Here is a 23,767-nt window from a genome sequence, read left to right as displayed (position 1 = left end):
GTTTCCTCTGAGGGTTCAAGACAACAGAGGACCAGGAGGCCAAGGCTTCAACGGAGCGAGAGGTGCAGTTGGAGCCATGGACTACCAGCAGAAACTGGCTGAAAAACTCACCATCCTCAATGAGAGGGGAAATGGGGTGCTGATACGCATGAACTACATAAAGAAGGTGAGGGAGGATAGACAGGCTTAGGGCGAGAAGCAGAGACGAGAAAAAGGGAACTCAACTTTTTATGACATATATAAATGGTGATTTTCTCAAAATATGTATCTTCTCACAGATACAAGAAGACAAATAAGAAATAAAGCCAATTGTTATTAATTGGTGGTACAAAGTGATGGTTAAGTCTGATTTTAAAATATGTATATAGACATTTCTATTTTCACTTTCTACATGACTGTATAAACAGAAAGAAGACCTGGTTGGATAGATTGGACAATATACATCTCTATATATACAGTATGAAGATGAATGATATTTTATTTAAATTAAAATGTAGATATTTTAACCCATATATATTAAGATACTTCATCTTGTGTTTAAATGGTATTAACATAACAATAAAGCTTAAAATTATAACCTAGATATTTTTGAGAAACCTTAATGTTTTAGTCAGAAACTCCTGACACTTAAACTGAAGTAATGATATGATAAGTAGAAATAAGTGTATGTCAGCAGAAAAAAGTTATTTGTGTACACTTGCTGAGTTGTATAGATAGAACTGCCTTCCCTGAGCTTATTTCTCCAAAGAGGAAGTGCAAACAGGAAGTCAGTCTGAGCTGTCAGTCACCTCAGGTTTCAGTTATTTTCAACTGAATGCTGAAACTCACATGTGAACCACACTAACATGTAATAACCCCGTCTGATCGTTTAACCTTCAACCGTCACCTTGTCGGCGTGTTCAATATATCGTCAAGTGACAGCAGTGATGGACTGATTGGTGTATTTGCACGCCAGACATTTGCTCATTCAGGAAGTGACATTCTCCTAGTGTTCGCATGAGAAATAACATTTAATGCGAAACACACATATCTCTTTCTGACACAGTGTGAGCATCTCTGTGTGTGCACTGTACAGTATGCAGGGAGCTGTTTTTAAACCTCACCTATTTAAGATTTGCTGATGATGCATGTGGTTTTTGCAGTTAGACTTCACACATGGGAGATAGTACACAATCTAACGCTGTGAGCTTCACATGGGAGCAGCTGGATGTTAACTATCAGGGTCACCTTGAGGGAGGGACCATTTTATTCACTCTGCACAGATTTTTTTTTACAGTCAGTATCAGGATTTACTGACTTTCTGCTGACAGCCCTGTTTTCTAAGAACCACTCAGAATGTATAAATTACAATAAAATCATGTTCAGGAGAAACTGCAAACAATATCAACACAACGTACAACATGTGCGGAAAATATAGGATTTATCAAAAAGGTCAAAGATAACAAATCCATCGCACAAACTGTACACATCACATCTTCTCACTGTCCTTCATCTGTTCTAGACATGTGCAGACCCAAAACTACGTCCTTCCATCCTGACAGATAAAGTCATGGAGCCCGCCATCAAGTACATCAATAAAAAGTTCCCCAACATCGACTTCAGAGGGAATATTGTAAGTCTGAATGCAGCTTTGGCAAAGGTTTATAATAGAAAGATGTGCTTTTGGTTTGCTTTTATAAAGCGAGAATAATTACCAGCAATAAATATGTTGTCTTTTGTGTGTTGCAGCAAAATCTGACCTGTATTCAGCGACAGAAATCTGAAGTGTTGACAGCCACTTCAACCTACTATGACTCCTTCCTGGATGTCATAGAGTTCAGGGTGATATACCTTTTCTTTTACTTATTTATAAAAAAATTTTGGCACAAAGGGCATAAAATTTTGCTGAAACAAAACATATGTCCATATTAAAAAAAAACAAAAAAACTAAAAATAATCAAAACTAGTCATTATTGTTTTCATACTGAAATGCATTGGCAGAATTCTCTATATCTTTCTCATTATTTTAGACATTATCGCCTTCCAGTATGAATCTGCATATAAAGTGGTTTATACTGATATAGTAAACATTCCATTTCATTCCAAATATTGAGGGCTGAGTGCATCCCCCGTGTAGTTTATTGGTTACTCCTTGCTGGTCATTTGCATATTTCTGTGATGGGGTCGCAGTCAGGTCAATACATTACCGATATAAGACAGCAAATAACTTAATATCAATGTTCAAGTAAAATGCAAATATATGTATGATTATAAAGGCATGAAGTCTATAAAAATGATAATATGTTCATCACATGAAATACTGTTTTACATAGGTTATGTCTCTCATTTGTGTCTTATCTTTATTCAGGACCATGTGTATGAGCTGCTGAACACCATAGATGCCTGCCAGTGTTTTTTTGATATTGTAAGTATAAATGGTGTTTTTTGTTCTTAAGTTTTTAAAGTCAGGACAAAGACTGAAGTTGCTCCCACCATCTGTTGATAATCTAAGCATCTCACACTGCCTCTGTTTATATGGTAAATAACATTATCTGTTAATATGTTGTTCGTGCCAACCCGTTACATTCTGTTTTTAGTCTGCAATATATGCTGTTTTCTCTCTTTGCCATCTCTGCCTCCTCCTGTTTGTACTACTCTGTTTTGTCAGTTTTATTTTACTACCATAATTAAAATGGCATATTTTATGCCTAATGCATATTCTACTGTACATTTCACTGATCTGTGTCTCCTATGGTAAGATCTGTGCACTTAATGGGAGTATTTTCGTGCAGCATCTTACTGTGTTTACTCTGGAAGCATCCCAGTGGTGCAACAGCCTCAGACTTATTCACTGTAATAAATAATGACTCGCACATTGGGCCTTTTAATTTTAGTTACTACTGTGGTAACACATTGTTCATTAAATAAACAGTATTTCACATTTTTAGTCTGTTTTAAAATGGACAGATATACTGAAAACTGTCTTTCGCTGCCCCACTCAACTGTCTTTTATATCTCCCTTAGTGATTATTAATGTACATATTTAAAACCCCCTTGACCAACACTGACACAGCAGTATCAAAAGCTAAATGTTTCTTTATTTTCAGGCTTTTAACTTTGACTTCACCAAGAACTACTTGGACCTGATCACCACATACACCTCCGTTATTATTACCCTGTCTCGCATCGATGACAAAAAGGCCCTGGTGGGCATGTTCAACTGTGCTCATGAGATGACAAATGGGAGCAGGTGAGAAAACATTAAATAAGACATTGTATGAAAAAGGCAAAGAAGTTTTATGCACTGATTAGACAATTCATGTTTTCGCATTTATTAATGCAACAAAATTTTTGACTCTTAGAATGAAATTAAATTCTGTGCACCAGAAACTTATTATTCACTCCAAAATAAGAGGGAGATTTTTGATACACAAACAGGGAAAACAACACATTTTATGTCACATTTGACACAACTACCCTTCATAATTCATTTGTAGCAAGAATAAGAGGCATACAATGATGCGATAATTAAAATTGTAATCAGTAAAATAAAATCAGAACTTCCTCCTCTTGTTCTTGTGCCTTTGTTTTTCATTGTGTGTTGTAATCAATTCTGCAGTGACCCCTCCTATCCACGGCTTGGGCAGATGTTGGTAGAGTATGACCATCCCTGGAAGAAGCTTACTGAGGAATTTGGACCTCACACAAGGGTAAACCTTTCTGTCACTATTGTCCAAAAAACTAATTCAGATCACTTTCAAAACAGAATCACATAACAGTTTGTCTGCACCTTCATGAGATATTGTGATACTCAGTACACAGTAAAGGACTAGTATACTCAAAGTGTGCCACCCTAAGACTGTACACTTTTCTTTATGTGTTTAGAGACCACATTACGCCAAATCAAATTGCTGAACATTTCATTCTGTTCCTATTCGCTTCAGTAAATATGGCCACAGTCCACAATTTGTGTTCATCTGGCTCTTCTCAAAGGCGTTGGATGAAGTTGGATGGAGATCAGTGCAATCTGTGCAGCCCAATCAAGTTATTTCTTAATAAACTTATTACAAATATTTTTCTTGACCTCAACTGGTTCAGAGCTGCAGTGTGTTGTTGAAAGGAAAAAGGCCTTCTCCAAACTGGCAAACAAAACTTGACTCATCACTTTTCTAAAATAATTCAATGTACAATACATTTCCTACACTCATCATCTCCTTCTCTGTCCTTCTTCTAGTCTGTGACGACGGCATTGCTGTCTCTGAAGATGGTATACCCACGCAGAAACCTGCCAGCAGAGCAGTGGCGTAGCGCCCAGCTCCTCAGCCTGCTGAGTGCTCCAGCTACCATGTTGGACCCTGCCTGCTGTGACACTGTGAGCCTATCCTCCTTTATTTATTTATCACACAGTGAAAGATGGAGTAAATGATGATAAAAAAGAGTGTATTTAGTAATGTTAGGCCTAGAAATAAAAGAAGATGTGGCAATATTCAGTTACCATATACCATATATATTAGTTTTCCAGGTTATGCACAGGTCACTTTCCAGGCCAGTAGCTTTCTCACCTGTTTTTCCCACACCTCCCATTATGAAACTGTCCTTTATAAAATGAATTTTCTTCTTTTAACCTCTTTGCTCCTGTTTGACCTCTCATTTTCACCCATTTCCATTTTCTGCATGGCCAGCGTCCACACTCATCCTCTTCACCATCTTGAACACAACCATTTCATGTCACTGTGATGCAATGTAATGATCCCTATTGCCCTGGCTTTGTCTTCTGGGAACCACTAAGGAACAGGCCTCCAGGCATTTATTACGTTATAAAAAGACACAATACATCTGAAAGCCAAGGATTCACACTCCCCCATGTCTGAATAACACTGGTGTATTGCTTCATACCATTTCCCTCCATATTATTAAGTAAACAATGCAATAAGGTTTCATATACAAATAATGACTGAAAGCTTTTGCTTTTAACTTATTGATGAAAATGCAGTGTAATTGCAAAAAAAGAGAAAAAAAGGCTGCTGCATACAGTTCAACTGGTTGTTCTTCGACAGATGGCGTGTGAATATCTGTCTATGGAGGTGATGGAACGATGGATTATTAGTAAGTTTTTCTCAACTATAAACCTAAATATTTAAGTAAAATGTTGCAGGTACACTATGAAAAAAGACAACTATAAGACTGCATTTCAATGAAAGAGCCTGCGGGGAATCACGAGTCATTGTATAAATGCTTTGCAAAACTCATCAAAACTTTGACATGTGAAAGATAAAATTTGCATCTCCAAAAAACAAGCTTTGTTTTTGTTTTGTTTTTTTTAACCTCATCAATGATGCAGATGCATGCAGCAGCAGTTCTTACCACTATACTGTGGCTGTTGTGACTATCACTTTGTCTCTTGTAGTCGGCTTCCTGTTGTGTCACAGCAGCCTGAATTCCCACCAGGCCTCTCAGGAGCTGTGGAAGATGGCTCTGCGGAGCGGCCTCTACCTCACCCTCACCAGAGATGAAACACTCAACATACACAAAGTCTCTGAGGACCTCTTCGACAGCTTCAAAGGGTAAAAGCTGCAATGCAGTACATAGTACACCATACACAGTACACAATACACACTGTGGACTGAAAGAATTGAGTTGTAAATTATTCCGTTAGTAGGTAAAATATTGTGTTTTCTATGTTAGTCAACAATACATTTTCAAAACTTTTTAGTATCCTAAATTGCTGATGTTGTTAATATGTATGATAATAAAATGAGGGAAAATAAGGAATAAAGAAAATAACAAAATGAGTCTGACATGCACTCACTGGCCACTTTATTAGGTATATCTATTCAACTCAAATATCTAAAAGGCTAATCACACAGCAACCCAATGCATTTAGGAATGCAGACTTGGTCTAACTGATCTGCTGAAGCTCAAATCCAGCATCAGACTGTGCAGGAAAAATGATTTAAATGTCTTTGAACATGGTTGAGTCAAGATGAGTTGGCCTGAGGATTTCAGAAACTGCTGATCTACTGGCATTTTGACTTACAGCCTTCTTTAGGGTTTACAGATGGTGGTCCAAAAAAGGAGAAATTATCCAGTGTGCAAAAGTTCGAAAATGCCTTGCTCATACCAGAGGCCAGGCTGGTTTGGGCTGATAGAAAGGCAACAGTAACTCAAATAACCAATGGTTCCAATACAGAGCTTCTCTGAACGTACAACACGTTGAACCTTGGAGCAGATGGGCCACAGCAGCACCATGCATATACACTCAGTGGCCACTTTGTTAGGTACACCCAGTGCTAGCAAGGGGTACCTAATAAAGTGGCCTCTGAGTGTTTAATCTGTTTTTGTGATGAAGGAAATGTATTGTATACCCTGTAGTAGTGATTACATTTAAGTCATAATTAATATGTTAACATTACTTTCATGTATGGAGTCAAAATGTGAAAATACACACCTTCCTCCTGCAGCTTTCTCCTCTGTGTCCTAATCAAAAGACATGGGAAAGGAAAGCCACAATTTTACAGTTAGGGAAGCTACCATATTGCTCCTATGATGAGTAGAACTGCAGAACTGTATAGCAGTGATTAAAGCTGTCAATCTCATATTTAACTATGCCCCAAATTTTATGACATGACACAGGTTTGATATGCAGCTTGAATTACAATATCCTGAAAGATCATTATGGCATTTTTACCCAATTACACAAAACTGTTGTTCACTGAGGCTTTAAGGTTGTAATTTAGCATCTAATTTCACCTGTTTTATTTTCAGATATAGCAAAAGAGTTGCAGATATCAAAGAATGCCGTGAGCATGTTTTAGTGAACTGGTGAGTCTGATGGAAAACCACAGAATTTTTACCAAGTTGTGTCATAAATATCCAGTGGTAATTACTTTTTTTTTTTTTTTTTTTTTTTTTTTTACATTTTGTGCATGTTATTAACAGCGGGGCTATGCACAGAGAGAGAAGGCAGTTTCTGAGAGGAGCGATGAAGGAATTATATAAAGTACTAGAGGATGAACCTGGACTCCTGGGACCAAAGGTAGACGCTCAGTAATGACCATGACAGAGGTTCTTGTGGAATATAAATCATCTTATTACTGCAAGTTATCTGTCCGAAATGAAATTCTGTTCACGTGACTTCTGAAAAATGGCTTCTGGTTTCCATCCTCCAACTTGCTAATGTATTTGGGGAATATTTGGATAGCATGGGGAAATTCATTTGAATAACCCATCATTTCATAGTAATCATGGCTTTTACCAGTTGTAGCTGAAATGTCTTCCTAAAAGTCTTCTTTTTTTCTGTGCTCCATTTGTCAATCAACCTCCCAAGGCCCTGTTTGTCTTCATGGCTCTGTCATTTTCACGTGATGAGGTGCTGTGGCTCGTCAGACACTCTGAGAATATGCCAAAGTTAAAGACACCTGAAGACTACGTCGACAAGTAGGTCATACACCTGAGATAAAGCATGGACTGGTAGAGCGGCTGAGTCACACTGGTTTATATTGGTGTGTAAAAGTTGTAACAGTAGAAACAACATCTTCTTTTGGTACTCAGTCAACAGTCTAAATTCCCAAAAAGCAGCAACAGCTGTTCTATTACTGAAGGTTTTCTCTGCTTGCAATTGCATTTTAGGATCTCCTGCATGTATGAATAAAAACTAGATAACTAGAGTTGAACTATTTTACAGTGGCGTATTTTGTGCACATCTCTAAAGCGACATTGTTAGTAGTGCTTCTGTATTTGGTGTTTCAATTCTTTTTTTTTTTTTTTTTTTTTTTCGCAGTCAGATGGCTGAGTTGTTGTTTTACATGGAGAAGCTACAAGGCCTGATGAGGAAGTTCAACCATGTAGTACAGCGTTACCATGTTCAGTACCTGGCGCAGTTTGATGCTTTGGTGCTCAATGACACCATACAGGTAACATTAAAGCTGCTGTGAATATGTGCTTGTGTTCCTTTTCTTCTGTGGTTTTGCTTTACTGTGTGTTTTAGGGTCAAAACGAGGTGGAATAACAGATGAGGTAGCCATGGCTCAGGAGGTAGAGCAGGTCGTCCAATAACTGAAGAGTTGAGGGTTTGAATCCAGCTCTGTCCTAGTCATGTGCTGTTGTGTCCTTGGGCAAGACACTTCTCCCACCTTGCCTCCAATGTCACTCACACTGGTGTATGAATGTTCGGGGGTGGTCGGAGGGGCCGTTTAGTGCGAATTGGCGGCCACACTTCTGTCAGCCTGCCCCACAGCAGCTATGGCCACAAACAAGGTTTACCACCACCAGAGAGTGAATGAATAATGGATCAATAATGTAAAGCACTTTGGGTGCCTTGAAATGTGCTACAGAAATTTGATCATTATTATTAAAAAGACAAAGACAGGAATTGAAGTTTGAGAGGTTTTTACTAAATAAGGCACTCAGAATGTACATCAATAAGAGAATTAGGATGTTGAACATGAACTGTGAACTGGAACACATTGAACATCAGCAAGTATCTGAATTAGCCAGTAGAGCTTAGAAATACTGGAAAGGTAGCAATCTTGAAGTCCAGGGGGAAAAAATTATTTTCATGTGTCTGTGATGGTGCAGTTTTCTTATTTCACTGTAACAGTGGAATACTGTACTTTCGCTCACATTTCAGTCGGTTATTATGATTTTCTTCACCCACTGGTTTTGTTGAAACCTGCCTTTTCTTGCTGTGGGTGCTATATATTGTGGGAATTTCAAAGTCCCAGCAGTCAGGACCACGAGGAAAAGCTTGTGTGTATCAGTGTGTGGGGTCAAGCTTTGGAATGGGTTGGGAGTAGACCTCAAGCAGTGTCCAAACATTCAAAAATTCAAAAAAATGCACCAAGATATGTTTTTTTCACAATATCTGGCTCAAGGAAGGGTGTGATCATTATTTGGATTGTCAGGTTGTTATATTGTATGGTGTGTGTGTGTATAAACCTGGGGGTGCAGATGTGTGTTGGTGTACAGCTGTAGAGATAAATTGGTGTGTATGTATAAGTGTATGTGACTATGTGTATGTGTGTACAGGTTTGGAGGGGTGTGTTTATGGATAATCACAATCTTATGTTGTATATCAAGTGATTAAGCACTAACAGTCTGAGCACTGGAATCAGGGGGTAGGACTGGATAAGCAGTGGCTTCTTCCTACTCCCTTTCAGGCACAACAGTTGTTCTTTTTTTCTATTTTTTGATTTTTTATTTGTGTATTGTTTATTATTATTTTTTTTTCCACGTGTTTGGTATTATGTCTGTGTCTGAAATAAACTAAACTAAACTAAACTAAAACTAAAACTAAACTGTATAGACAATGGTACAAGTGCTTGTATTGATATCACTCAACTCCCCTTTCTCTACAGAACATGTATGTGTGTCCAGAAGAGGAGTCAGTGCTGTTGAGTTCATTCGTTTCAACCTTGTCCACTCTTTCAGTCAAGCAAGGTAATGGCAACAAAATACTACAAATTCACTGTAAAGGTGCAATATGTAATATTTGTGCATGCATGTGTTTATGTCTGTTTTGTGCTGGAAGCCAGACCTCTTTTTAATATTAAGATTTCTAGTCCAATGGTAGCAAACCTGTAGAGCAAACAAAAGTTAGTTTCCTACACAGAAATTATTTACAGGTTTTTGATGCATAATGCTCAGTGAAGACAAGATTAACATGTAAAATTCTCAATAATCAACCCTAAAAACAACCTATGCTAATATTTTGTTGAATTTTACTTTGCAGTTGAAGATAAAGAAGAGCTTGACTTCAGAGGACTTCGAATGGACTGGCTGAGATTACAGGTACACGGGTTTATTGACTCAAATAACAAATTCAATTATGAATGTAACAATTGAAATCTATGTCTTGTTTTAGGCCTATACGAGTGTGAATAAGGCCCCCCTTCCCATAAAAGACTACCCTGACTTAGCAAAGGTGATGAATGTGATCCAGTTCCACACCAAGATGGTGGACAGTATGGAAGAAATGCTACTAGAATCATCTGAGGTGTCCATACTCTGGTCAGTCTTTTGTCTCTTTTTCTCTTTGTTTATTTTTTTCGAGATAAAGTCGACATTTTTGATGAACAGACTCTTCTTTGGTCCCAGCTTTTACCCGCGTGTCTTTGAGAAGATGTTCTCTCAGAGCAGTGAGGAGATGACCATGAAGCGCTACCTGATGTCCTTTCCTTGCGTTTGTGCCCACTTCACCCAGTGTGGGCACCCTCACTGCCCAGAAGAGGTCAGTGTTCAGTCATTTGTTACTTAAACTATCAGTCAACAGTGGGAGGGGCAGAGCAGACACCAGTTACACACTAAGGAAACGCTGAAATGTAACACTTTCACTTCACCCCCAGAATCATAACAGCTACATAACACATTCTGTTTGTCATATTTATACCCAAAGGAAAGGATTTCCTTGGAGATACTATTGATAAATTGAGTTTATAATTTATGACTTTCCTTTCATATATATTGATTTTTTTGTTGTGTAGTCACATATATGTACACTGCATGTTTATGTGTTCAGGCAGAGACAATGGAGAAGAAAAGTCTACGCCTTTGTGTGACCTTCCTGGAGCAGATAGCCAAACAGACCAGCAATGTTGTCTTAGAGATATGTGCTGAGCAGTGTAACCTGAATGACCAGGTGAAGTCTGAGTTTCAGATCTGAAAACTGAATAATCTATTAGAGATTGTTTCTTCTAAATGCAAGTATCTACTATAAATATGATGACAGCAGTTTGGCATTGGTAGGTTTTGTCCTCAGTATTAGAATTAAATGATAACTCAGGTCTTGAACTTTGCTGATTAATGCTGTTTTTTTTGTAATCCACTAAGGAAAATATAATGAAACTGTTTATTTTGTGAGGCCTTCTCAGAAAAATGCAAATTCCCCTGTTTGTCACCCATTATTTGCTCCCTGTACTAAATGTGTCTTCTTCTGTGTCTGTCACCCTTCTCTACATCCATCTCTTTCCACTCAATAACTCATTAGTTGCTGCCCAAGCACTGTGCTGAGTCCATCAGCGCTGCTCGGCATAGAAAGCAAAAGAAGCCAGTGCCAAAGAAGGGAGAAGTCCAAAAAGAAAAACCAGGGGCTGAAAGCCTGAGGAAAGACCGGACTGTCGCCACCAAGTCAGCTCCTGTCTTTGTTTCACTAGTTATATAAGTGTCTTCCTTTCTCTTATGTTATTTTACCTCCTTCTTTATTAATTAGTTTGAGTTGACAGGCGTGTGAACTCTGTACTTCCCTATTTTCTGGAGACGTGAAGTAATATTATTAGAATTTATTCTGGTTTTAAAGGGCACACGTTGCATGGCAGCAGTGACAAAAGGTTAGGTTTAGTTTGATGTAGTTAATGCTGATAGAAAAACTGCATCTCTTGACATTTTAAACATGATTTCCTTCAAAAAATCATACATTTCTGCTCTAAAGATATCAGGAATAAATGATGACAGTGTTTGTAAACTCAGAGGCAAACCCATAGTTGACTGAATCATACACTCAATCTATGAGAGAAATACTAAATTGGAGCAGTTTTTATTTTGCTCTGGCTATCGTCTGCACAGCTATAATTCTGTCTTTCTCCCTTCTTTTAGTGCCTATCTGCTCTATCTTAGTCTGGGAATATATTTTACTATTGCTAAACATATTTCTAACTGTATTAGTCTGAAAGAAGCTAAAATATTTGCACTAAGCTTCACAGACTTACATCTTTCCTCCTCTCTCTTATTTTACTTTACAGCGTGGACAAGATGCATCTGATGCTGACAGAGCTCTGCTCCACCTACAGCCTCTGCACTGACTTTATTGTCTTCGACCACATCGTTGTTCCCACGGAGTTCCTGCTTTCACATCTGGAGACACGCCTTGCTGAGTATGCTGAATGATATATGCAGACGATACAGAGATGTGTATAAAAAGTACCTGGAGTTGCATTTAGGGATTAAATAAAACCGACTTTCACCATAAAAAGAATCAGTAGTATGCTAGTTACTCACTGTATAAATGTGCAATATGTAATGGCATAATTGTTTGTCAAGCCATTTCAATTTAATTGTTTTTATCATGGTAATTACTGGCAGTTTTAGCACACATATGTTTATGGTGCAGTAGGCTGGCCTCCACACAGAGTTGAGGCTGTAAAAATGTCAAGTCACCCTGACATGCCGTGACAGAGCACTGGGAAACCTCAAAAGTACTCCAAGATGCCTTCTGTCCACATTGTCACTTATTCATTGAGTTTTTCTCCACCAGATAATTAGGGAAGCTTGTCTGCTCCATCACTATAATGAACTCAATATACTATTATCTGATTCCTCTGTGTCAAGTCGTGTTGTACCCCCTTAAAAAAATTCAAGCTGACATTCATCATGTCACTCCCTTGCTCTGTGTCATTTCAGAGTTAACTCATATTTAGATTAGGCTTGGTACCAGGGCAACCTCATGTTTCTGTGTATATGCTCTGCTCAGTCTCCTTGTCTTAGCTGATGATTATCTCCCCTGTCACCCTAAAATTAGCACCCATGAGTAGCAGCATACTCATAGTGATTGGTCCCTCTATAGCTGTAATTGTGAAAACAGCTCTGTCAGGATGAGAGGAAAAGAAAGAAGGATGGAAAAAAATAAATAAATGAAACGACAGTGTAGCCCTAGAGCGGTGCATGTGCTGACCTAATGAGAGTGGTGCCATGCCACCATGGCTCGTTTAACTGTTTTAAATCCCATCTGTCCACCCCCAGTCTACTCCAGGCCATCAATAAGTGACTCTGGTAAAACATGTTTCTTTAGGATCATCGTGAGAATGGCCAATTACAACCAGACCACCCAGGAAATAGCCCGCCCCTCGGACCTCCTGGCAGGGATAAGAGCCTATACAGCCAGCTTGCACAGCCTCTCCAGCTACATCAGTGTGGACGTCACCCGGCTGGTGAAGAGCGTCCTGCTGCAGCAAACTCAGCCGCTGGACTCACGTGGGGGACAGACCATTACAACTCTGTACACAAACTGGTGTGTGATGAACAGTCCACACACAACACAACACACTGTGTCATTTGCAATGCACTAATCATCATTTAGACCCAGGAAGCATGCATTTAGCACACAAGTAGGAAATTGTTTCCTGTCCTTCATGTTTTCTTTGATAGAGACAAGTGTTGTGTGACATTGTATTAAGGATGTAATGTTTGTTTATTTATTTATTTTTTTTTGCTTGGTGTGCACCCTAGGATCCTGGAGAGTCTTTTGCGTCAGGCCAGTAACTCCCTCATCGTCCACTGTCCTACGATGCACTGCTTTGTCAACCAGACTACAGACACTGAACCCAGTTTTAGAGCAGAGGAGTTCTCTGATGTATCAGGTCAGAAACTTAGCTCAAACACAGAAAGTTAAGAAACAAGTTGAATCAGTCGTTTAATGGTTTCTGATCTTTTTTAAGTCGCTATCAACTTTTTCATTTGATGACTCCCAAGAACACTTAAAAAAAAGAAAATGCCTTTTTTTCCTGTAATCATACAAAAATCTTATCTATGAAAATTATGTTAATGGACTTCTTTTCAAATGCTACTAGTTTAATCCGTTCCCTCCACCTCTGTCAGAACTGGTGTCACACTTCTGCACCAGTATACTTTAACACATAAGCCAGATTAATATTACAGCTGTGACTTTGCTTGGTTCAAAATTTAATGTCATCTTATAATGCTCCTCATAAGCCTTCAATTTTAATGTTTAACTACAGTCCAACTGCATTTTTTCCCATATTGTTAACATGTCAGACCTGACCTCATATATCTCACATGGCAAACCTGCAACCTATCCACTTGACCATCAGTGAGCCGTTATTTATGTAGTTACCGACATAGCCAAAAAGTGAAGTGGTATTTGTCCTGATGTAATGGACTGAAGAGGATATAATTCTATTACATCGGGAACAGGTTTATCATCTGCTTCATATTCATTTTGTAGTTTGTTTTTCATGTCTTTCTAAGTGTTTTGGCAACCCTGTGAAAATCAACCAATCACATAAGTGCAAATATTAAAACAATATTTAATCCTCCAATGAGAACACAGCTCCAAAGGTTTTTGGAACTGCATACACACTCATTTCACCATCACCCTGTGACCAGGAAATAAACATAGTCTAGAAATTCATTGAATACAGTTAAAAACATTTTCGATAAACGCTGACTTAGTTGAACTACAGGACACAGAGACAGTACATAATGATTTAAATATATACTGTTGTTATTTTTTATTTTGTGGTGTTGTTTTAACAGCTTTTATGCTTATGAACCAGCCACCACTGCTTAGTAGTAAATGCAAATTATGAAGGATTTCATAGGTGCAACCTAAGATGCAGATTTTTCCATATGTGCAATTCTCTGGGACTGTTTTGATAACAAGTGCTGGACTGACTTAGTAAGAACGGAAGAAATGCACTCTACATTTAGACAGAATCAAAAAAGTGTAGAAGGTTTCCCTGTTCAGGAGCGTTTAATGATCCTTGACACACAGATCCAAAGGATGACTCAGTCTATTCAAAAAACATAAACTGCAGAGCTCCTTCACTCTTGTGACTCTACGTGAGGAAGGAATATGAGGAAGGAATATGAGGAAGGAACATTGTTGCTCAAGAAGAGGATCTTGGGTTTGTTACTGTGGTGATGGGTGGTGTTTTCTTTCACACTGCAGTTTATTCTGACACTGCCTGGCTAATGTAAACTTCAGTACTGCATCTCCCCCGCTCTTCCGTCCCTGCCTCATAACTATTCTAGCATCACTTATCTCTCCTCCACACTGCCTCCCACTCCACCTCTATACTGTTAGGGGAACAGTGAACCTCCTTAGGACAATATTATGGTCTATATTACATGCACAGAGATGCGGTCATATAGGATGCAAAGACACAGTGCCTTGGAAATCACTTATACCTCACCACACCCCCTCACAATTTCGTCATTATGGTCTATATTTATTTCACTATGAGGTGTTTGCCATCCTCCCAGTGAGTCACCAGCTCATCCATTAACCACTGCCACTTTTAACCACACATGTCCGTATTCATCTATTTTTAGGCAGAGATGTGTGAGAGGTCTATTAGGTCACTGATTCAGTCCCACTCACAAACCAAATTTAATTTAATGTCCTCTTAATTCTCTGATAGAGACGTAGGGTCTACGTAGGGTTCTTCTGTGAATTTATGTAAACCTGTTTATTCATTAATGATGACACATGTCTATTCAAATGAAGCTTCTGTGACTTCCTGTGATTCCCTAATCATTGTTAAATTATTCATATCACACCCTTTAAACAGAATTACGCGCCCTGGCGGAGCTAATCGGTCCATATGGCCTCAAGTTTCTGAGTGAGAATCTGATGTGGCACATCACGTCTCAGATCAGCGAGCTGAAGGTAAAGTATGACGCCACAGATGGCTTTAACAGGAACCTTTTCCTAGAAGCAAATTGACTATATAGCATTAAATATCCTGATGTTCAATGCATAAAGAACCAAACATCCACTGTCGACCAAAACCATCTACTGATCTAAACTGTTTAATACCTGTTGATCCACTAATCCTATCAATCTATGTAAATAATTGGTGTAAAATGCAGTTTATCATCTTATCATGGTCATCAGATATGACCCAGTTGGACATTCAGAGGCTCAGTAGTTACCAGGGAAACATTGTCATCTTTTTTTAACATTGATTCACCAGTAAAACCTATGGAGTTTGATAAATGTCAGTGGATGGAAACACTTGTTTTTATGTTCAGTTAATGACAGATTTAGCTTAAAAAGTCACTATTTCTTCATTTCTCTCTGTGTCTGATATAATAACCCTCAATTTTAATCTAAGCTTTTATGAACATCTACATGATCAGTGAATTAAATAATGGAAAATGCATGATTTATACTGAAAAACTCAAAATAAAGGGGATAATATTACAATAAATGGTGATAAATCACTAAAGAAAGGTTACATATAGAGAGAAATCTATTTGGGAACTGCCACATAACTAGCACTGGGTCTTTATGGGTTAAAGAAAAAGATGTTAATCAGAAAACTTTCTAAGGAAATCTGCTTCTAGTAACAGAATGGTTTGTTAAATATTTTGATGCAACTTCCATTTGATACTGTTAGATTTCACACGAGAAAGATGATATAACATATACGATTTATGCAACGTTTCTTGTATAGCAAAAAAAAAAAAAAAAAGATGAATTTACATGAGTCTTCTTTTTTTGCTGACAAATGTGATGCCTCATAAGGAGCTTGCATGTTAACTTGATCTTGTCAGGGATTGACTGATTTAGCTCTTGTATTTCTTTAAAAACAGCGAGTCATCACACACCACAACAGGCTCTTCAGTCAGGATCCACACCTACGATAAAAGCGAGGAGTTTCTAAGCTACAGCTCTGAACTCACTGTCAGGCAGATCTGTCAGAGTTATGACCTCTCTCATCCATTACTCCCACCTCCGGGTGGTTTTAAACACTTTTATCACTTCTTTCTCCTCTGTCAGAAACTGGTGATCGAGAATATGGACGTCCTGGTGCAGATGAGGAACAACTCTGACAAGCCTGAAGAAATGGCCAGTCTTAAAAAGAGACTGACAGGTGAGAAGTGGGGGGAGGAAAGTGGTTGAAATGAGGGAAAGGTGTGAAAGGTAGAGGTAGGTGTAGTAGGAGAAAAGACTAAATCAGGAATTGGTAAAAGAACAAAACACAAATCATGGAGAAAAGTAGCAGAGGATTGAGAAAAAGACGAAGTGAGGAAACGTGTAGATTAATGGCTCCATGCAGAGGCAGTCATCAAGTCTCTGCTGTCTGATATAAAGCCTGACTTTGGCTGTCCAACAGACGAGCAGGTTATGTTTGTTATATAAAGAGAGATGAACAGACAGTTGTCACAGATGCTAATTTAAAGATCATGTGATTATGATTCAGAGCAATCAATTAGAATCAACAAATACTGATAAATCACAAATAAATAATTAATGAATACATTCCTGCAGAGTAGCCGCAGCGCTAAATACACCAAATAACAATACAATGTACAATACAACGCATTACATCCTTTCCCCTCTGAGGTAGCACTCATGAAATTCTGTGTATTTTCTTACACTGTAAACCCAGATAAGTCGAGTTTACTTCAAAAAAATGTGAAAAGTGGTTGCCTAAAAAAATTAAGTAATAATTAATTAACTTTTTAAGTACATTTAACTTAAATTTTTTGTGATATCAACTGCTTATTTATTATTACTAAATATTTTTAGTTAAATCAACTCTGAATTTAGTGCATTGAAGTTAATTATTTAGGTGTAATAACTATTCAAAAGTTCATTAATCTTTTTTTTTTTAAGGCAACCACTTTTCTCATTTTTTTTTTAAAGTAAACTGAACTTATCCAGGCTTACAGTGTAGATCCACACAGCAAATATTTATAATAGTAATTTCATGGACTGAAATAAAAAACAAAACAACCAAAAACTAAATTAAACTACAACCGATAATGAAACATTAACTAAAATGAAGTCATATTTCAGGCAATTTAGTTTCATTTTAATTTTCTTCTACTGCTATTGTTGCTTAATATCTATTTCTTATATTCTATAAACAAAGTATTTTCATACATTCATACATTTCATACATTCATCCTATATTTTCTGGTTTCTGTAATTCAACACCTTCCTCAAAATTCCCTAAAAAATCAACACTGAAACTACATCAAAACTATACTAAAAGTTCCTCAAACTAAAAGTAAAACAAAATGCACTTGTAAAACTGAACTAAAATTCAGTGGAAATCAGAAAGCAAAGTGAAAGACCAAGAAACAGATAAAAACTAAAGAAAGTGTCAAAACTGGGATTACGCTATCGAACACTGTTATCTGTTTTTCACATTAACACCATGTCTTTATTCTTTCATCTGATTCGTGTCTTACTGTAGGAGGAGAAAATGTGCTGAAGAGGATGACGATCATCGGGGTTATCCTGTCGTTCAGATCAATGGCAATGGACAGTCTGAAAGATGTAATGACTATTTTTTTTACAATAATATGACTCCTTGGTTTTTGTTATGATGAAAGTGTTGCCAATAATGTGTAATAGGTCACTTTACCCAGAAATTAGTCAGAGTCTTGGGTCTTGTTTAGAAGTTGACAGGATGATGATGTTATCGGTGAAGTTTCAGTGGTTTAATTGCATAAATTTGTGTCATAGTGTGTTAGATATAAAAGCAAGAGTTAGAGCTGCAGATTTCCAAGCCTTTGGAAGGTGAAATGTGAACATTGGTCAGTTGAATATTATATTTTATACAGCAATATTTCTTCATTTCAAATGACCTAAATTATATTTTGTCACATAATCCAATGATGCAGATCCTACATAAGCATTGTCCGTACCTGATGGGACCCATTGAGTGTCTGAGGGACTTCCTCACACCTGAAGCCGACATCAAGGTAAAAGAGCACAAACAACTCCACACTGAAAAAAAAACATTGATATATTGTATTGCGTTCCCACTGACGAATAAATATGCACTACTCAGAGTTTCACTGTGCATGAATCATTTTCTCACAGTTTATCAACAGTATATTGGCAGTTTATTTTCACAGGGATAATTTACTATGGAAAATTTAATGCCACTACAGAATGATGACATATCATTGTACTGACATTTATCCAAATGTATATTTATATTCAAGACGTTGGGGAACTGACTGATTTCCATCAGAGGTTAAGAAAGCAAAATATAGCACAATCAGTACAGCATACAAGTTATTTAAATAAAACGTCCTTGTATATGTGATGCATGTAAAATAAGATCGAGATGGAGCCACATATACATATACCCAATTTCAGAATTTTTTAGAGCAGGCTAAATTAAATTCCTTATCTCCCTTTGGAGCAATCTGTGCGCATGTGACTCATGAACTCCCCCTCCCTACTTACGTCTGGCCTCTGAGTGAAGCATGACAGCCGTGCCATAGCCCGGGCCAGGATAACCCCAAAGACGTCAGCAGCCTCCTCATGCCTCCGTGAGAGAGAGTCTGATTGCTGTTGCAGCGCTGCACTCTAAACCACATCAGTGGAAACATTCTGCCCAGACAGGCCAACCATGCATGCAACCAGAAATAGGGCAAGATCAAAACCTGTATGTCAAGACAAAGACACCCACCACTAATTTAGTGTCACTCCTTCTACAACATACAGTATGTCACTTCTAGGGCCGCCACATGAAACGGACAGCACACTCCAGTATCCTACTGTCTGTGTCTGTCACTGTGTTACAGGGACAGTAAAAAGCAAAAATGTATCAAAACATAACTGTGCACTATATTTAATTGCACATCTGTGGTTGAGGAGTGTACAAAAGTGTGTAGTTGTATTCACTTACAAATATTGGGAAAATTATCTAATTAAAATACAGTTACACTTGACTACATCATATTACACTATTTCCCATAAAATTGGAATAGTTTTTGTTTCTTTGTTGTTGTTTTTTTGCCTTTGACCAGGTGCAATGAGTCCCAGTTACACTTTATCTTTCAAAAATAAATCACATTTTCACAATCATTTCATGAAGAGGTAAAAATATTTCTTTCCAACTTCATGGGTAACAGTGGATAAATTATTATTCTAACTACTCCAAGGCAGGTGGTAATTTGTGGTAATTTTAACAATATTTTCCCTCTGAAATCAGACAAAAATGAACATTTATAACACTTTTGATGCAATTAACTTTTTATTACTTAGTTGGAAATGTGTCAGTAAGGTAGTAAATTAAACATATACAGTAGACACCTCCCTATCAGTATAATAACTTATATTACTTTGCTGAAGTAATTACAATACTTGTGTGTTATGTGCTGCGTGCTACATGTTATATGTTAAATGTATGTATGAATGCTTTTTAGAGTATCTTTTATGGAGGTGCATCCAGATTGCATTGTATGAAAATACAATGAGAGTAAAGCCTCTTATCTCCTATGTTATCTCTTACTTACATAAAATACTCTATTTGACAAGGGATTTAACCCATAAAGACCCAAATATCCAGCAGTGACCAAAACCATCTACTGATGTAAAATGTTTGATAACTTTAAAACTACTAATCCTGTCAATGTGTTGAAATAATTGGTGTAAAATGCAGTTTGTCATCTTTTCATGGTCATCAGATATGACCCATTTGGACGTTCAGAGGCTCCGTAGTGAATGTGGAAACACTGTCATCTTCTGCAACATTGAATCACCAGTAAAACCAAGAAGTTGGATCAATGACAGTGGATGGATACACTTGATTTATATTCAGTTAATGATAGAGTTGACCGAAAAAGTCCCGTTTTTCTTAAAATTTCTCTGTTTTTGATATAATAACCCTTAAATGTAATGTCAGCATGGTGATTAAAGTACATAATAAATTAAATAGTACAGTGGTTCCCAACCTTTTTTAGCTCATGGCCCCATTTTAACATCACAAATTTCAGGCGACCCCAGAATTTCAAAATGGAGACTTTTTTTTTGGCTAAACTTTTTTTTTTTTTTTTATCATGTAATAGTTTGCTATACTATGTTGCAAATAAACATTAATTTTAGACAACGTTTAGACTGTGTAATATAATTTTTTTTATTAGTAAGTTTAAATTTATTTTAAAATAAATTATTAGAAATTTCAGGTGACCCCAGACATTCAAAATGGAGACATTTTATTTGCTAAAAGTAATTTGTTTTTGATTGTGTAATAGTTTGCTATAATATGTTGCAAATAAACATTAATTTTAGGCAACATTTAGACTATATAATGTCAATTCTTATTAGTAAGTTTTCATTTTTTATCAATTACTAGAAATTTCAGGTGACCCTATTTGAATTCCAGGCAACCTCAAGTGGGGTTCCGACCCCAAGGTTGAAAAACACTGAAATGGTAAATTAAATATAGGAAAATACCTGATTTTGACTGAAAAAACGCAAAATATAGAGGATAATATTATGGTATATAGCGATAAATCACTTAACAAAGGTTAAATAGAAAGAAAAATTCATTTGGGAACTGCCACAAAAGTAGCACTGGGTCTTTATGGGTTATCATTTCATCACTTTTCCACTGCTTTGCACATCACATATCAGCAGCCTCTAAGTCTATTTCAGTCTGATTCCTTCTATACTCTGTGACTTTACAGGTGACTCTGAGTGTGTTCGACTTGGCCTCTTCAGCAGGACTCGCCTGTGAAATTGACCCTGCCCTCGTCACAGCTGTGGCCAACATGCAGACAGGTATATCATTAGCGTCACCTCAGTAAACTTAACGGTGCCCTCTAATGGCTTCATCATCAGGAAGAGAGCGTTCCTTCATCTTTTCTTCCAACACCCTGCAGATAACACGTCCATTGATGAGGAGTACAAGCTGTCCTGTTTGCTGCTCGTCTACATCGCTGTGTCCCTGCCCAGTCTGGCCCTGGACCCCAATTCCTCCTACACACGAGAGCATGGAGGTGCACATTTCTATTTCTTCATCCACTCACTTTCAGCCATCGGGTGTAATTAGAATCAAGATAAGCCCTCAGTCGAACACTAATGACTGCTTCTTCCAGTCTTTCCTTAGCAGCTGCCGATAGTGTATAAAAAGGTACTCCACCCTGAAAATGAGCCTTATTAGCATCTTTGTGTTTCATACTTTCCATTCTGACTGACGTGGTCTGAAGAAAAGTATGTCGGTAAATGAGAAACACATTTTTAAGAGGGACATTTGTTTACAGATAAGTCTGTTTGACGTGCATCGATACAGTTACTCTTGGCATGTGGCCGCGTTGACCCTCATTTCTTGGCCCAGTGCCCTGAGTGTGACATTAAGAGTAAATAGCAGTAAATAGCCCAGATTTCTATCAAAGCACAGGGTGGTGATTATTTTCTCCTCTACTTTCCAATGGTAAGGTTTTGGAAACATGCTTAGTATACTTCCTCTTAGTGTTTTGGATCATTAAGAAAATTTCTGTAATTATAGAGTCATAAAAACATCCTCTTTTCCAGCTATAGAAAATTCTAATCTGTTCTATATTTTTAGCACTCAGGTGTTTATGTTTCTGAAATGAGTTTTGTTTTCATTTTGCAAGGCCACAACAACAACATCCACTGTCTAGCTACAGCTATCAACCAGGTGGCAGCTGCCATGTTCACCGTCCAGAACAAGAACATTATGCAGCACCTCAAAGAGTTTCTACTGGTGAGTAGCAAATATTTCAGAACAGTTATTTACTATTTTATCCTCATAGAGTTTACTTTGGTCTTCTCAAATAGGCTTTCTTGATCTCAACATGTTTCACATTACTTTAGAAATATCATTAACTACTGTATAAATGACATATAATAAGAGACAAATGGTTTCTTTTGCAGGTTTTTCTGCATTTCTATCGTAGAGTTTAAGAGCTTGCCAGTTTTTGCAGTTATGACCTTCAGTACAAAGTCATTCCAGTTGTTTTTAATTTAATATTATTCCACAGATGGCGTCCTCTGCTTTGCTTCAGTTGGGCCAAAATGTGGAGAGAGTGGAGATCAAAAACCGAGAATCCGTCTACTTGCTCTTACACATGGTGAGTTATTACAGTAAGGTCTTAATGAAAAACTCATGACTCTTGATTATTCAGATGTTAACAAAAAGATAATAGATAACGATAATAATAGTAAGGTAATAGTTACTGAAAAATCTGTAATTCCATATTTAACTTCTTCAGTAAATTTAATAGAACATAATTTCTTATTCAAAGCTAAATATTAAGTAATTGTGATTGTGTTTAATACTTGTAATTGTCATAGATTGTGGAGGAGTCTCCGTTCTTGAGTCAAGACATGCTGGAGAGCTGTTTCCCTTACGTTCTGCTCCGAAACGCCTACAGAGAGGTGTACAGGTCCTTCATCATCACTCTGGGCTGAAATATTTGTTAAACATTATTAAATTAATCAACACTGCTTTTGATGTGCGTACATATATATAGTGTAAGTCTGTCTTGTTTTTCACTTCTCATTTTTCAGTTCTGCACATAAGACTAGGTTTTAACCGTAACCATGAATAACTGAACCGTTTTTGTTCACGGTGCTTCCTGTTTGCTACTGCTCTTCATGCACCCAGATTTAACATGTCCTTCCTCATTTTATTTTCTGTACATGTACTTGACTTTGGGTCTAATAGTATTACAGTTAAAATGTAAACTCAGTCAAGTATTAAATCAGTTTGAACAAATACTATTTTTATTCTCAGTATCACATCCTAAGACAAATATTTTCAGCGTTTCTACATTTAAGCAGCTATTTTTATTGATTGTCTTATTAATAACGTGTGTATATTTTCCTCGCAAATCTTTCATGAATAAAGATAATAATACGCTGGTTGTTTTCTTTTCCCTCAAATTCAGCATGTGTTCCTTGTCTATTTCCAATCTGTCCTCCACTCACTCTACCCTCCCATCCTCTCTGGATATTTCATGCACAGTTTCAATAATGCACTCCTGTTTTACAGAAGTGAAAGTACTCATTGCTAATTTTAGAAGGCCTTCTAGTGATTTTAGTTTGTAACCAGTAGTTTCCCTCGCTTTCTGTGTTTTTTTTTTTTTTTTTTTTTTTTCATTTCCTTCCTTCCTTCTCACCCCTTACTGTTCTGCTGAAGTTCTGTTTGGTTGTCACACTGGAGATATGAATGTTCACATGCATTAGTGTGTGTGTGTTTGTGTGTGTTTGTGTGCTAGTTTTATTCAGGGCATGGAATACAGTCTTCACATAAGAGCTCCAGAGGTTTAATTCCCC

General features: G+C 37.4%; 1 protein-coding gene across 1 annotated transcript; it reads left to right on the top strand.

Annotated features, from left to right (window-relative positions):
* nckap1l (NCK associated protein 1 like) lies at positions 1-23,351 on the top strand. Its single transcript, XM_030135429.1, has 31 exons — positions 1-166; positions 1,502-1,612; positions 1,729-1,821; positions 2,348-2,404; positions 3,087-3,229; positions 3,599-3,689; positions 4,214-4,351; positions 5,037-5,085; positions 5,387-5,543; positions 6,745-6,801; positions 6,919-7,015; positions 7,307-7,416; positions 7,760-7,892; positions 9,336-9,417; positions 9,710-9,768; positions 9,842-9,987; positions 10,075-10,207; positions 10,496-10,615; positions 10,964-11,103; positions 11,715-11,846; positions 12,761-12,979; positions 13,198-13,328; positions 15,282-15,379; positions 16,496-16,589; positions 17,922-18,004; positions 18,352-18,432; positions 21,154-21,247; positions 21,349-21,465; positions 22,084-22,193; positions 22,471-22,560; positions 22,784-23,351. The coding sequence occupies exons 1-31, from the start codon at positions 77-79 to the stop codon at positions 22,898-22,900; spliced, it is 3,372 nt and encodes a 1,123-aa protein (XP_029991289.1). The 5' UTR covers positions 1-76; the 3' UTR covers positions 22,901-23,351.
* The last annotated feature ends 416 nt before the right edge of the window (positions 23,352-23,767 follow it).

The sequence above is a fragment of the Sphaeramia orbicularis genome, chromosome 5 (genome assembly GCF_902148855.1).
Source record: "Sphaeramia orbicularis chromosome 5, fSphaOr1.1, whole genome shotgun sequence".
NCBI lineage: Eukaryota > Metazoa > Chordata > Actinopteri > Kurtiformes > Apogonidae > Sphaeramia > Sphaeramia orbicularis.
The sequence above is the reverse complement of the archived record's forward strand: the minus strand, read 5'-3'. Positions and strand labels throughout refer to the sequence as shown.